The sequence below is a fragment of the Notothenia rossii genome, assembly GCF_949606895.1.
Source record: "Notothenia rossii genome assembly, chromosome: 10".
NCBI classification, from domain to species: domain Eukaryota; kingdom Metazoa; phylum Chordata; class Actinopteri; order Perciformes; family Nototheniidae; genus Notothenia; species Notothenia rossii.
This window is the reverse complement of record NC_136908.1, coordinates 13,912,188-13,928,393: the sequence shown is the minus strand read 5'-3', so window position 1 is coordinate 13,928,393 and position 16,206 is coordinate 13,912,188. Positions and strand designations below refer to the sequence as shown.

Sequence of the window (16,206 nt, the reverse complement as noted above, 5' to 3'; positions counted from 1 at the left end):
GGCGTATTAGTGTCTGTGATTGTGTGGATGTGCTTGTGGCATATGCAATGGCATGCATACGTCTGCCTGTGTGTGGGCTTTGGTGGTGTGGGAGGTGTGTGTGTGTGTGTGTGTGTGTGTGTGTGTGTGTGTGTGTGTGTGTGTGTGTGTGTGTGTGTGTGTGTGTGTGTGTGTGTGTGTGTGTGTGTGTGTGTGTGTGTGTGTGTGTGTGTGTGTGTGTGTGTGTGTGTGTGTGTGTGTGTGTGTGTGTGTGTGTGTGTGTGTGTGTGTAGGGAGTTTGGACTTTACACTTCACATGCCTTAAACAGGAAGTGTAAACTAAGCGTGTGTGTATATTCGTGTGTGCAACTGAATGTCTTTGCTGTGTGTACACTACACTGTATGTGTCTATAATTGTGTGTGCCTCTGAGGATGCAGCTGTGCAAGTGGCAGCGTGTGCCAGGTCGGGAACACTTAAGCAGAAGCAAGACTGTGTGTGTGTGTGTGTGTGTGTGTGTGTGTGTGTGTGTGTGTGTGTGTGTGTGTGTGTGTGTGTGTGTGTGTGTGTGTGTGTGTGTGTGTGTGTGTGTGTGTGTGTGTGTGTGTGTGTGTGTGTGTGTGTGTGTGTGTGTGTGTGTGTGTGTGTGTGTGTGTGTGTGTGTGTGTGTGTGTGTGTGTGTGTGTGTGTGTGTGTGTTCTTGTCTGTTTGTGTGTATGCAGGAAGGAGATGGGGGGGGGGGGGGGTATTTTGGCCACCCATCTGTGCTAGGCTATTTCGCTACTGTTTCTGCAGGCACACACTCATGCAGTCACGCACAGAGACACACACAGAGCTCTGTGCCAGGCAAGCTGTTCACTCGCTGGCGCTGGCATCGCTCCAGAGAGAGTGGTGGCATCCATCTGTAGCACTGGAGAGCGGTTAGGATGTGTGTCTGGTTCTGTGTGTGTGTGTGTGTGTGTGTGTGTGTGTGTGTGTGTGTGTGTGTGTGTGTGTGTGTGTGTGTGTGTGTGTGTGTGTGTGTGTGTGTGTGTGTGTGTGTGTGTGTGTGTGTGTGTGTGTGTGTGGGGGGGGGGGGGGGGGGGGGGTTATTTAATTCGTGTTTATGCCGCAGAAAAACAAGACAATTGGATTGTCGCGATAATGCTATTAGTAGAGTTGGTGGTGGGTGTGATGACAGAGTTCAGAGTTGTGCTGGTTAAAAACTTCTGTTGTTTGAAGGACAGTGGGAGGACGATGTGGGAAGGACAGTGATATAAAGACTGCAACATGTGTCCCACACTGCTGAGTTAACTTCATGAGCAAAGCTTAACTATTTAAGAACGGATCTTACCCACACAATTAAGATGGACTATGGCATTGTCCTTGATGGAGAATCTGCGCTAATTTTAAAGCTGATCACATGTTCGTGAATTATTAGATATACTTGACATATACTTACGTATCATACTGCAGATATGTATACATTGCCTTTCTCACCAAATTTCATTTAAAAAACACATATTTTTAAAAGGAGCAGACCTTTTTTGTGGGATTTAAAGTGAATATGGAAGGTGTCAAATCACTATTTCTATCTAAATTACTGAATTGAATTGATACATTTGTTTTACTCGAAAGAAGAATCAAACTGAGAAAAATCTTGGTGAATTAAAGCAAATTGCAGAAGCACTTAACAAGAGCAAATTATAATCAAAGGGGCCGCAATTTACTTCAATTCATCAAGACTTTTCTCCTTTTTTTAATTTGGCTTTAAAAGCACTTTGCAGCTATGGGCGTATTGATTTAGTGAGAATGGCTGAGAGTAGCTTTAGCTAAGAGAAAAAAATAAGTTGTTGTTGTATGATTCCTGTTTTCATTTGAATTTGACCAGTTGTTTAATATTCACATCAAATACAGAATCATTTCAGCGCACATACATGTTTGAATCCAGGCAGTGTCTCCGGTGTTTTAGAGGTCAATGTGTGTCAAAGCTTTGTTGTAAACTGGTGTTTTCACCCATTTTGAGGTCCTCTCTTCTTGTTTGTCAGATGCCTCAGATGGCTGTGTGCTGACAGGGAGGTGAGAGAGTGAAAGGTGAAACAATGAGGAGGAAAGAGCCGAGGAAAAAGTGTGTAATGGTTAGATGAAAGGAGACAAAGACAAATCGCTGACCTGGAATGGTCATGGTTGTACTGTGTGTGTGTGTGTGTGTGTGTGTGTGTGTGTGTGTGTGTGTGTGTGTGTGTGTGTGTGTGTGTGTGTGTGTGTGTGTGTGTGTGTGTGTGTGTGTGTGTGTGTGTGTGTGTGTGTGTGTGTGTGTGTGTGTGTGTGTGTGTGTGTGTGTGTGTGTGTGTGTGTGTGTGTGTGTGCGTGCGTGCGTGCGTGCGTGCGTGCGTGCGTGCGTGCGTGCGTGCGTGCGTGCGTGCGTGCGTGCGTGCGTGCGTGCGTGCGTGCGTGCGTGCGTGCGTGCAGCATCCCTCCGCTGCCTCCCCCTCCAGACATACACTGCTCTCAGCTACTCAGAGCCATTAGCAAGCCATGGTCACTGTCTCACACACAAACACACACACAGGTACACACACACGCACTATGTAATTCTGGAAATGGCCTGATGCGAGGTCACACCAACCAGCACTCTCTGGCTGCCTGCTCACCAGATGTGACTCAAGCCCCTTCCGTTTAACATCTTCTCCTGGAGGGGAAAAGGAGGGAGAGTTGGGGGAGAAGAGGAGGGAGTGCAAAACGAAAGGAGAGTAGCGGTTTTCAGAGCAGGGGCGGTGAGAGGTAAAGGTTTTTGTTGCTCTGTTTTTTAAATCTGGTTCTACTTAGCAGAGCCTTGAAACACATTTCATAAATTGCAGACATATTTTTTTCGAAGCGGTTTTGGGGGAAGATAGTTAACCGGCAGTAATTTCAAACACATGGCAGCCGTCATGTGATATTTTGAAAACACCAGGCAGACAGGCTGGTTCCCTCCCCCACAATGCTCTCCCCTCACCAGGAACCCTCCCTCCCTCACTGTTAGCCTCTGCCCTGTCTTCTCTGTGCTCGTCCCCCGCATCTCGCGTTTGATTTCCCCATCTGTCTCTCATAGGCGCTTAATGTTATCTCTCATTTTCTGTCCCTGTTTTCACCATCCTCACCTCCATTTTCCTATCTCTTGTTTCTTTCTAGATCTTTGTTTTCCACATCTGTTTTACCCTTCCATCCCTGTCTCTTTTACTGCCGATCAAACGCGGTAACTTATTGTACATCACATCATCCATCCATAGCTTTATCCATCCTTCCTCTCCCTCTGTGCCTCTTTAAATTATAAAAGATAACTGTCATGTAAAACACGAAAGTCTTGACTGTCTGTTGAAAATTGATTTCGCTCGCAATGACAGGGATATGATTCCTTCTAGCATCGACGCACAGATTGGCTGCAGGGAGACAGTTCCATGTAGCGTAAGGAGATGTAACAGGGGAAAGGATACAAATTGCCACTTGGGCTTTGTGTATCAGTGCGTATCAATGTGTTTTTGTTTAGAGTAAATGCATCAGTGATTTTAAATTGTCTTGTGTTACAAGTGTGAAGCAGTTCAAAGAAGGCTGGTGCTTGTGTACGTTTTTTCTCATCACTGACAGCGGCAAAGCTTTATGTTTAAAGAATGCATTGAAGAATACACTGACATTCCCATAGTGAGGTTGTTAAACAGTGTTATCTTCTATATGTTGCCTCAAATACAAAACAGACATATTTACTATATCACAAAGGAAAGAAAGTATAAAGCTTAAGAAACGTACAGTAGGCATAAAGTCTCGTCAGCATTAGGATGCGTGATGAGTTCTTTGTGTAAGTACTTATTTGCTGGCGTACGGTATTGCCTGGGAAAACACCCGGGGCTGTGTGTCACTATGGCATCAGAAACAAAACCAAATTGTACACAGAGAGCAATTTTCAATAGGCTGGCTTCCATCAAATGGCAAAACAGAGTTCCCCAAAGTTTACATCTGATTTATATCCCAGTGTTTTTCCCCTAAAAGCAGCATTTATGTCATTATTTTTGACATCATGTTGTTAATGGCAATGACAGGCCAACTTTATATAAATAAACAAGAGTGTTGATCTCCCATGGCCTGGCTGTGGAAACATGTCTGATGGCATACATTTATAGTTCAGTTATTTTTATAATGGTGGCACATCTCGCTCTCTTTCTCCCTGTACATATTCTCACGTTTTGGTACCTTTACCTCTCCCTGACCCACATCTCTCCCTCCTGGCCTTCTCTGTATTTGTTCCAGCACCCATTCCTACTGCCTGTCTTTATTTTACAAGACCCTGCAGTGCAATTTTGCCTGGCAACAAGATGTGGCAGGAATCGGTTCGATTTGAGAGGACCCGTAACGGGCACTGTGAATCATTTTTATCGTTCTTTAACACTTGCTTCCCCTCTTTCTTTCTGCGAGAGAGACTTTATTTCAACAGATGGGTAAAACAGACATTACAATAAATCAAAAAAAAATTGTTAAAGAGTGAAGGACTTCTTATGTTATACACCACATATGTTTTATTGTCCAGCATGTGTGTAGTTGGAGGTGTTTTGCAGGATTTGTGTGTTTAGTTGATCGTGCATATGTGCTTGCGTTTGCGTGTTAATGTTTGTGAGATGGAACAGATGGTCTTCAGACCTTTGTGTGCGATTGAGAAATCTCCTTATGTCTCTGCTGGCTTGACAAAGTGTAAACACACGATGTTAGACTGAGAGAAAAATACAGATATGGTGAGAGATGCTAAGGACTGTCAACACTGATCAGGAGCAGACATCTTCACAGTTCTTTGATGCTGTGTATCAAATCACTCTTTCACACTACTGTAAATAAAGTCCCATATTTATGATAGTAGGGAAAGATAGGGTCACACTTACAGAAATGATTACAAATACGCTAAGCTTAATCTTTAGGTAAAAACCAATGTTCAATGCTGCAGTTCTCCAAAGACATGCTTGTGGTGTTCTATACTTATATAGTTTATTCTTATATAACAATAATGGCACACTTAACTTTTTTTGACAGAAATTCTATAACATCCACATTACAGTGAGCTTTGAGCAATTCTTCACTTAAGTCCCAGATGTAGCTGTACATAACTACTTTATATGACTGATGGTTAGAGAAGAAAAATACCATGTTATTGAGATAAGTAGTTCCCATTAACCTGCCTCACCAGCTGGCAGGTATGGTCAACTCTAAATGGATAAAGTTTTCTGAAATGTGTCATTTTATTCCTTGAAGTATGCTGTGTGACAAATTACTTTGCTATAATGGCTATTGAGTTTAAAAGAAAATAGAGGACCTGAGATCATGAGTGTTTGAAGTGTTGATCCCTTAGAGGGAAATGTAAAGGTAGCATTAAATGTATAAGTAACAGCTAACGTGTTGATTTCATAAATATCAACTGCTATAAGGGGGAAACTACATCACACTGTGCCCAGAGTCTGGGAGATGAGATGAAGTAGCGGTCAACAGGAACCTTCAGGAGAAACGTGTTCACCACAGAGCATTCAGTGGGAGGGGGTGAAGTTGGGAATGAAAATGGGTTATTTTGAGAAAGAGATTGTAAGAGAAGAGAGAAAAGTCCAAAGGGACCCACTGGTACTGCTTTCCCCTGCATCTTCTGGGAGGGAAATAAATAAGTGGAAATCCAATGAGTGTGTGTATGAGAGACACTTGTCTTGTTTTGCCTGCAATTTGTGCATGCGTCCTTGCAGCTGTGTGTCTGAGTTTGTATTTGTGTGTTTGTGGGCTTGTGGTAGGGCGTTGCATCCATACATCTTCTTGACAAGCGGGTGGAGTTTGATGGGACATGCTCTGCATACTGCTCCATCTGGCTGCCGACGACTCTCTCTCTGTGTGTGTTTGTGTGCACGGTTGAGAAGAGAGGGATGATAGAAAGAGAAGAGAGGTTGCTACACTCGCATACCAATAGATTTGTCTTGTTTCTCTGCGTACTCCATCTGAATCTCAATCGTCCCCACCTGTCCCTCAACTGTGTTCCCCCAACACATCCGTCTCTCATTCTCTCCACCTTTATCTCTCTCTCGTGTCCGTCGCCCACTCCCTCTCTCCACATCTGTACGAGCAATCACCACAAGCCCCTATCGCACCATCTCTATATCGCTTCATCTATTCCATTACCTATCTGTACCACTCCCTCTCTTCACTCATTATTGTGTTCCCTGTATGTGTGTGTGGGAATAACACACCCGGAGGCACCATTTTGCACAGATATTGGCACGATATGGACATTAGTGCTCAATTCAGAGGCTTCCTGTGGCTTCAATGCATCACGGTTTTCACTTTAACACCTACATATCTTTGTGTGCGCTGAATGTATTACGCCTGTCTAGATTATGTCTGTGTGTGTGCAGGGCATAAGTAGTTCAATCCATATGCATTTTTTCATTTAAGTTCATAACGATGATATCTTATGTCTGACTAATACTGTACAATCTTGTACTCGCACAGGCGCCAGAGCTACTTAAATTGTTTATGTCACAGCCGCCAACTCTCGGAACATTCACCCAGCGTGATTGAAATCCATTGTCGTTTTGAAGAATGGGATTTGCCTGTGTGAAGTACTCTCAAGTGGCATATTACTGCCACTGTTATCACATCATTTTCTGGGTCTCCAACTGTACGATCACAGCTCACACATACACCTAGCAAACACACACACACAGACACACACACACACACACACACACACACACACACACACACACACACACACACACACACACACACACACAGTGGAAATTCTAGCTTGAGAAGTTTGTAATGGAGATTGTTTGACTCTGTCTCTCTCTGATGATAGACTTTGAAGTCTTCGTAGCCTCTATGAATAATCTCAAATATCAAGGTTAGGTGATGTTTTCCTCACTTTCCGAGGTGATTTGAATACGTAAGGACCTCTCAGCTTTGTGTGTGATGATGAAATGTATAAGGTTTTGATATAACATTGTATTTTTGCCTTGAGTTGTAGGTTAGCGAAGTCCTCTCTGTAACAGGTTGAGCTATTTCTCTGGGACCGCGTTCCTTCTAGATATCGTTCATTGCAACAGCCTTGTTTTAGGCAAGTGATGTAACTCGCTTGTAACCTTAGAAAAGGCGTGCATTGCAAGTCAGCGGGGGGATAAAATCTCCTTTCTTTGAGCTTGGCTGAAAGAGGGTATAGCAGCGAGAGGGAGAGAAGCAAAGAAAGAAAGCGAGATTTTGCAAACATTGGGGCTCACGTAATCATGGACGATGCAAACGGGTGATGTAAGTGTGAAGACATCCTCGTGAGTGGCAGGTGATGGTCCAGAGTTCTGCCTCGCTTCAGGGATCAGTCTGTAAATCAGAGGGATTGTTAAAAGATAAAAGGAATAACAAACATTAGCACATTAAATGTTTTACTTTGTGCTTTAATTTCAACAAGGATTCTTTTGAAATTGGGTTTAAGAGTAATGAGAACAGTAAGTATTTTATAAGTGTTCTTAATTGTTCTCACATGATATCAAAGAGTAGTGAAAAGCCTAGTATGATGATTTAAACAAGTAGTTCCCAACTTTAATGATTTCATGTAGCTAGAGCAATCACAACCTCACCCCTCCTGGGATCTCATAATGCAGTCACATATGAGTGTAATTACTTCTGACACATACAATATGATAGACAATGAACAATATACCAAATACATTAATTAAAGCATCACTACAGCCCTGGTAGTCTCATGGGTTTGAGTCTCTTTCACGCCACCGATGCTGCACATATTTGCGCTAAGAGCCTCTTTATGATGCTCTGGATAAAACTACACAGCAAGTGGTTGTTGTGAGACATTAATCACTGTCATTCACAAGCATGATCGTCGATGGGTTTGGCATCTCTGCCTGCATAGAGTGCACGAGTGTATCAACACAGAGTTGAGAGCCTCTTCTGTTCTTTTATGGCTAATTGCTGCCTCTTCAACAACCGTCCTCATGCACTTCAATCCATTAATTCCTGGACAACAGCACTTCTGAGAAGTCGTAAAGTGAGTTAGGCAAAGTCAAAGCACTCATCGCCCCTTTCCATTAAAGCTCCGCACATCAATACCTGTCCAGACCTGGAACACTATCTATCGGCCGGCCACAGAGCTGCTGATTTGCCGACAATATGAAACCGACTGGGCAGTAACAGTGCTACATTAATAAATGAACCATAGATGTGCATTAAGTTCGGCCATTAACTTTTAACAGATGTATTAGGCTGGAGGAGACGCCCAACTTTGTTTTCAAGGTTGTTTAAGGTTGCGTGTTCAGGTGGTGCTTTTCAAATTGAATTATGCATGAGGAAGCGAGCACTTGCTATTGTTCAGCCTCACTCTATTGCTGTAATAAAATGAGGTCTTGTCTGCCTGCTATCTGTACATGTCTTTTGTATTTAAAAATGAACATGGCATACTTGCTCATGAAAATGTAAAGCACGCAGTCATATAACGTTAGCTGTTTTCAGTAATGTGCTTCAGTTGTAAGACGTATTTTTATTTTTCCCAAAGACTGGGTAAATTACCTTGTAGTTGGAGTATTGCTATTGATTCGAGTGGCATGGTAAGTGCCGAGTGAATGGATGGGTGCAGCCCTTGTTGGTTAGTATGAAGCCATTGATTTTATTCTGCTTATATGCTTTGCAGTGCTCTCAATCAAATCAGAAACAGAGAAGATGCTGTTTGTAAATCACAAAAGTGTGTGTGTGTGTGTGTGTGTGTGTGTGTGTGTGTGTGTGTGTGTGTGTGTGTGTGTGTGTGTGTGTGTGTGTGTGTGTGTGTGTGTGTGTGTGTGTGTGTGTGTGTGTGTGTGTGTGTGTGTGTGTGTGTGCGTGCGTGCGTGCGTGCGAGTGAGTGAGTGAGTGAGTGTGTGTGTGTGTGTGTGTGTGTGTGGGTGTGTGTGGGTGTGTGTGGGTGAGTGAAAGAGAGAGAGAGAGAGCATGTTATCGCCTGGATGAATGCATGTATTTGCTCTGTACACGGATTTCACACGTTTTCTCTCGTTATCTTCTATCTTCTACCCCTGAGGGACTGGGAAAGTTTGAAATGCTTTCAGGGTTTATGTTTCTCTCATCTTAACCCGACAACAGCCATCCAATCATAACACTGACCCAGGTGTTAATCCCCCAATTATAAGCCTGTAACCAAACTCATCTCTTCACACTGCTGCAGGCCTGTACTACCATGCAGGAGTTCAGGTGGATCATGAATCCAGACTTTTGTGCTTTTTTTTTTTTACTTCTTTATGTACATTGTGGACTGACTTTCCAGTTTTCATTTTGATATCATGTTGAATTTTAGAAAAAAAAAATGTTCACCCCATCATAATGCTTCACGCCAGTCTTAAAACACCCAAGATTGATTTAAATAAATTTAAAAAAGAGTTATTATTATTAATAATGATATTTTCTCTCTGCCAACTGCTGGAGGTCAGTATGAGTCATTTACATTATCCACCCCACTATCTATAGTCGCAAAGCTCAAAGTGATTAGAAGATGATTTGGATTGTAATTTGACGTGCTATCTGACAAAAGATCAAGTGAACTGGGCCAAAAACGACCACCCAATTAGAAAAGTCAATAAACAGAGCTATGGAAAGCATGAGCTCAAAGACCCAGTGAAACAGGATAAGTACAACCATGTGTGATACGGTAACTTCTTTCTATTTCACTCGGGTTCATTATATATGTAAAGTCTATGTGTTTGACTGGAAAATAATGAATTACCTTTGGTCCTGTCATCCGGCCGTCTTTTTTAATGACCTTGTATTTTCATAGATCGTATTTTAGGCAGGCACACAGGATACGATAGTTGGCAGCCGGAGGTAAGACTATACGTTTCCACTAGCTATTCTGCTATATCCTGAGTTTATAAAATAAATAGTCAGGTCCAGTCTTGTTTTACTGTGGAGAAATCAGAGTAGTAAACCTTTCTCAGTCTGGCCAGGTTGTGGCCAGGTTGGGAGGATGGAGAGGAAGGGTGTGTGAGAGAGAGAGGGTTAGAAGAAATGCAGCATAGTGAACACACAGTGAGAGGTTTGGACTGTCTTCTCTTAGCATTAACTTTTCTTTCAAGTCCTATTTTCTCTGCTTTCCTAATCAGTTAGCTTGTTTTCCAGCCATTTCCACCGTGTATATGTTGGGTACCTCTGCAATATATCCCTTTTTCACCTTTGCACTCCATTCCAATAGTTATTGCTGATCTAAAACCTGTTTTATAATATGAGAAAACAGTTTTTTTTAACTTAAACAATATTACATTTGTACTAAAAAAAGAAAAGTAAAAACTGTAAGATTGGAGGGATTCAGCTACACTGGATCTTTCCCAGTAACGGTAACAAATACCAGTGGGCTGGGAGCCGCATAAATCCGACCTTCCCAGTGACTTTATCAGTAGACCTCTCCTAGGCTGGCTCCACTGTGTGTATGGTTACAGAGCGTCAGTCAGCTGTAGTGAGTAAGGAGAAGTGTGACCCCTGTCTCCGGATGTGATTATTTACTCTTCCTTTCCTGTCCTCTGTCATAGTCTGACTACATGGGTTGGGACCTGTTTGCCTTCAGGAGACTATTTTACATCAAGGGCATATCCTTATATACTCAGTATACCAGCTATACCACTTCTAAGATTGGCAACATTAGGCAGTACGTTTATTGTTTGAATTCTATTACAATAAAGCTTTTGGATCTTGAATTGAATCTTGAATCTAGTTCAATCATTCCTGTTGGGCATATGGAACATTGAAACCTCTCTGAGCAAGTGAGTTTTTTAGGCTTTTGCAGAAAATACATTGTTTTTCTTTTCCTGTGTGACACAGTTCTTCTCTATAAACGTTTAAAGCTTAAGAAGGCTATTCTTTTTTCCTCCTGAGCTATCAGTAAGTATTTATACCTTTTTTGAATGTCCTGTGATTGTTTCATTCACTCTGCGTATTTGAAATGAAGCTAAGGATTCCTCTCTCTTTGGATTTGAGTGACATCTCCATCTCTCACTTGCTTGTCTGCTAAAGCCGAGCTTGCGTGACCGAAATACTTAGTCACAGTGTACCTCGGCAGCAGAGAGCTGCTGAGGCCTGAGCCCACAGCTAACAGGCTTATGCTATACTGTCTCTCTCATCACAGTTTCTCTTTCATTTCACTTAGACTCAACACTATGGATCCAAACAGTTGGCACAGAGGAAAACTAACATCTATATTTCCTTGGGTGTACATACATTACAAACACTGTGGTTTATATTCAAATAAACATAGTTACATGTAAAATATAGTGTATATTCCTCATGCAAAAACACACACAAGCACCCTCCAGGGTCTTGACCAAGTATGTGTCTTTGATTCAAAGCATATGCATCCACCTTATTGTTACAGCTTTATGTTCCCAATGTCACAGATAAACTTGTGTTTCTCTTGCGGCTCCTCCCTTCCCTCTGCTCTTCCTCCACCCTCCTTCCTCCCTCTTTTCCTTATATATATTTCTTTACTATCTCCTATTCACAATCTGGCGCAGAAACGGTTGATAACAGTCTGTTGACTCTGTGTTACCTGCTGAGGGAAGTTGTGTATCTTATCCTGCACAATATGGGCCCGGCCCTTGCTGCCACTGCAAGACACTGATAATGTCCTGTTGTTGCTCTCATACATTTGATAAGGTCAGTTATCTGGAGAGCACATGGCAACTGAATAAGGTGAAAACAGACTTGTCATCAAACTAAAATGTTTGGTTTTTGATAAAGTTATGTCTTTGAAATGACTTATAACTAGAATGAGTATGATTCTGCTTGTTATTCGGTATCTGTTGGGCTTACATTTGTAGTTGTTGTTTCATTTTTGTCACAGGAAATTAAAGCAGGATAAGAACTTGTTTTGTGTTTCTGCCATCTTAAGTTAGGTCATTGAATTGTTGTGTTCCAGGGAAACAAGATAAGGCATTGTAAATGTATTTGCTGGTGTGAGGCGTGTGTGCGTCTCTGTGTGTGTAATGAGCTCTGCAGTCGTTAGCAGGGGAGGGGGGGTTGCTGTGTTGCCGTTCTGTACAGCGGGCATGCAGGATGGCACAGATGGTGGTGGAATGAGAGGCGAATCGCTGCAGATTTACGCTCCTCTCTCGGGTGTCTGTCTGTCAGTCTGTCTCTGTGTCTGTGAGTCTGTCCTTCTCCCCCTCTCATCCCTCCTGTGACAGTCTGAGCATATGCATCAGTGTCTTTGTGGCCGGCCATATGATGTGGTGAGCCATCTATTTCCAGAGCTAGTCTATTGAACCTCACAGGCGCTTTGCTATCAAGTTCCATCCTGCTGTATGTGCAAACTGTGTAATAGCTCCCTTGTTTGCACACAGATGTGGAAACGGTTGTTTAGTTTCAGTTATTTTTAGTGTGTTACTATAATCTTACACTTCTGTCTCTCTTCAGATCGCACTGGGAAGCGCTCCACCATGCCCGACTCACCTGCGGACGTCAAGACACAGTCCAGGTTGACCCCCCCTACCATGCCCCCCCCACCCAGCACGCAGGGAGCGCCTCGTAACAGCTCCTACACCCCCACCACATGTGAGTAAAGCCAGGGTTGTATTTATGTGTCAGGGGTAAATCAAGTGATGTCATTACATATTTAACAAATGGCATAATGAAGTTCAATGGGTCCACTTCCATTCATGTACTCTCGCATTCCTGTTGTGTACATTTTTATTTGGGAAAATAGAGCATTAGATCAGTATTTGTTTCAGTAGATACGGTACACTGTGTTGTGGTATCACAGTCAATATCTGTAAGAAACAAAGTTGGATTGGTGATGTGTCAACATGTGAAATGTAGTGCTGAGCAGAATGCAGAAGCAGGTGTCACTGCAGAAGTATAATTCCACCTTTGTACGTAAAAAACACATTACTTCGAAACAGAGCAGACATACATGCACTCACAAGTGAGAATATTCACTTTATGGTTGCGTTAAACCCAATAATCGAATTCCATCAGCATCAAAAGACCTTTTTAACATCTATGCATTGATCCTTTTTTCAAATTGCAGCCATTCCTTCCAACTCTCCCAACAAGTTCCTTAACACCCACGCTTACACACTGCTGGAGCTTTGCCACGACGCGCACATAGCCTGTGACGAGCAAATTACACCCTAGTATTCACTTAGAAGTGCACACTTAACCACTTGCATGAAGAGCACTAGAATCAAAGAATCAAAGGCCTTGTGGTTCAAAATGCTCAGAGCACTCAACTCTGTGTTAGTATTTCTGTTTTTCTTTTTTGGAGCAGAGGCATTATTTAGTTCTTTCTTTGGTATTTACTTTCTCCCTCTCTCTTTGTATCAGTCTGTTTCTCTCTCTGTTGCTCACACTCCACAATTAACATCGGGGCTTCCGTGCGATGAGGGAGGAAAGGCCTGGCTCTCTCATTACGCTTGCCGAAGGTTTTAACAAAGCAGTATGCTTTGATTTCCACCCGATGTAATTGTTACCAGATGCAGTTTGAGTATCTCGTCTCTCTTTACAGTGGCGGCTTTGGACGGGAGCCAGAGGGGGAGTGAGTGGATCGCTAGTCAAACCCTAATCTCATTAGAGAGAAAGCTTTATGCCGCCTTGTATCTCTTTGTACACCAACTCCCCCAACACACACACACACACACGCCATGCTCTGGCACGACGGGGGTCACACTGTCTCTGCTTGTTTAGACTGCAGGGAGGGAGGGAAAGGGGAAAGGAGGTGCAGAGAGGCAGCATGTCTCCAAATGCAGCCTTTTGGGGGTTTTTGAGAGGACGCCACAAAGGATCAAACAAGCCGCAATGATTGGAAACAAATGTCGAGGATTGTGATTTTTTTTCAGGGGAATGTAAATCCTTCCAAATCACTGGTTTGGTCTCAGTGAAGCTGACGCATGTTGTTTCCTCTGTTGGTGTTTGGTAAACACAGTCAGGGATTTTAGGCTGTTTTGGGTCATTTGGATAGAGCAAGAGAGAAAGCAGTTTGGACAATGTAAATGAAAAAAAAATCAAACGTTTTTTTTGTTTGTGAAACAATTTGGTGTCCTTTCTCTTAACACTTTATTTCCTTGTCTCATGCAGTAACCAACGGCAGCAGCCACTCTCCTACGGCGCTAAACGGCGCTCCGTCTCCTCCCAACGGCTACAGCAATGGTCCCAGCTCCTCCTCCTCTTCCTCGCTGGCCAATCAGCAGCTGCCCCCGGCCTGCGGCGCCCGGCAGCTCAGCAAGCTCAAGCGCTTCCTCACAACTCTACAGCAGTTTGGCAACGACATCTCACCTGAAATCGGCGAGCGGGTCCGCACGTTAGTGCTGGGACTAGTGGTGAGTGGCTTCTGTGCATGTGAGCGTTAGTTCAAAGGGCTCACAGGGAAAGGTGACTCCGGTCCTTAAGTTAGCAGGAATCCGTCAATCCATTAGTCGGCCATTTGAGAATCATTTTGAAGATTTGTTCAGCTGCACCAGATGGCAGGAGTTTACTGAACTAAACAGATGAAACAGTGTCAGGTTAGTTGTCAGTCATAGAGATGATTACTTGAAATACTTTGAAATACTTATCGCTGATTACGAAAGCCTCAGGGGTATTTCTTTAAGACTTTGTTATGTTCTCATGTCAGAAATCTAACCCATCTGGTCCTTCAGGCATAAGTGTAAAATAAACAGAGATTTGTGAACCCCCGCCTCCAGCATCAACGTCTATAAGTATTTTACAGCCCATTATTCAGTGAAAAACTAGGCCTGACCAATGTATGGCATTGGACTGTCTGCTGGGACGAAGAATAACATCAACCTAAAAGACTACATCCTGATTAGACTTATTTAAATTCAACACCAGGGAATATCAGATCCACGGGAAATAGAGATTACACTTTATTTTAACAGCAAATTAATTGTATCACTATTGTGCAGGTGTCTGACAACCTAACATGTTGCAATATTAAAACGTTATTTATTAAGCTAATTAAAAAACTGATTGAAGCTTTAAGGCTTGCACAAATTAAAGCATTACTGATAATCACACTTCTAACCCAAATTAATATCCAGGAGATGTGTGTGTGGAGATTCACAACATAATTTAGAGTTGAATAAAGTATATAAACAACATGAATGCAACGAAAAACAATCATTGAAATACAGGAAATCCAAAATAAAACCTGCAAACATCAAACTACATTCATCCAACAGAGATTTGATCTGACAGATGTTTTCCTGCGGCTTAGCTGACATGGTTTATATGAAGATAATATAAAATACATGTGCAAATCTGAAGATTAACTACACGTCTATGTGATCTGAAAAGATTTGACTTTACGAGCAGGGGAATACAGAAATAGGGATTGAATGTTGTGCAGAGAGGAGGAAGAGGCGGAGGAAACGGAGGGTGGAATTATTTTAATTAGCCTCACAGAGCATAGCCTTCTTTTTGGCTTCTCTATGTTTATTATTCTCACCGTCTGCATACGCACATGCCTCTCCTGTGTCGTTTTGCCTCCCCCCTCTCATATCTCTCTCTCCTCTTCTTCCTCTCTCTCTGTCCCTCCCCTTGCCTTATTGAAAAGAGTGACACCGTTAATTAGCTGCTTGTGTGCTGGGGAGAGGGAGAGAGGGAGACTCGGGAGGTTTCTCTAGCTGTCAAGAACAGCCCCTACGCAATCTGGGCGAACAGATGTAAGGCTGAATGTAACAAAATTCAGGTCTGGGAAATAACACCGACAGAGTGGGGAGGACAAATATATCTGCTGCTTTTCTTTTTATGTTTTCCGTCTCGCTTGATTCTTTTTTGCCTTGTTTGTATGTTTGCTTGTGATGGAGCGCACTCTCTCCCATGTGCACTCTCTCCTCTTTCTTCTCTCCTTTTTACTCTTCCTCTATGCTCTAGAAATAGTTGTGAAATGTTGAGGATTCAAAATAGTACCTACGCTGTCGTGTCAGCCGTTAATGTGAGTTACATCTAACCGAAGAAGGGGGGGGGGACAAACTGAAACGTATAACCCACTTTGGACCCCCCACATGCACCACGCACTGTTTTCAGCTACAGAAATACCCTCACACTAAATATACTACTTCCTCCTGTTCTGCACTTTCTATGATTTTATATGTTTGTTCTTATTTGCTCTGCAGCTATTGGTAACATATTGATTCAACATAAAGCATGTGTTTAAACATCCAAATGAATGTAAGAGTGAAGGAAATAACAGAAAAGCAATGAAGAAGGAACATATA

The 16,206-nt window shown here is 42.7% G+C and overlaps 1 protein-coding gene across 9 annotated transcripts in view; it reads left to right on the top strand.

Moving 5' to 3' along the window:
- runx1t1 (RUNX1 partner transcriptional co-repressor 1) overlaps positions 1-16,206 on the top strand; it is a 104,991-nt gene that overhangs the window by 70,628 nt on the left and 18,157 nt on the right. For all 9 annotated transcript variants that reach the window (XM_079654890.1, XM_079654886.1, XM_079654888.1 and 6 more), the window contains exons 2-3: positions 12,407-12,544; positions 14,066-14,307. In XM_079654890.1, coding sequence (XP_079511016.1) covers positions 12,407-12,544; positions 14,066-14,307 — 380 coding nt within the window. The remainder of the gene's footprint in view (positions 1-12,406; positions 12,545-14,065; positions 14,308-16,206) is intronic.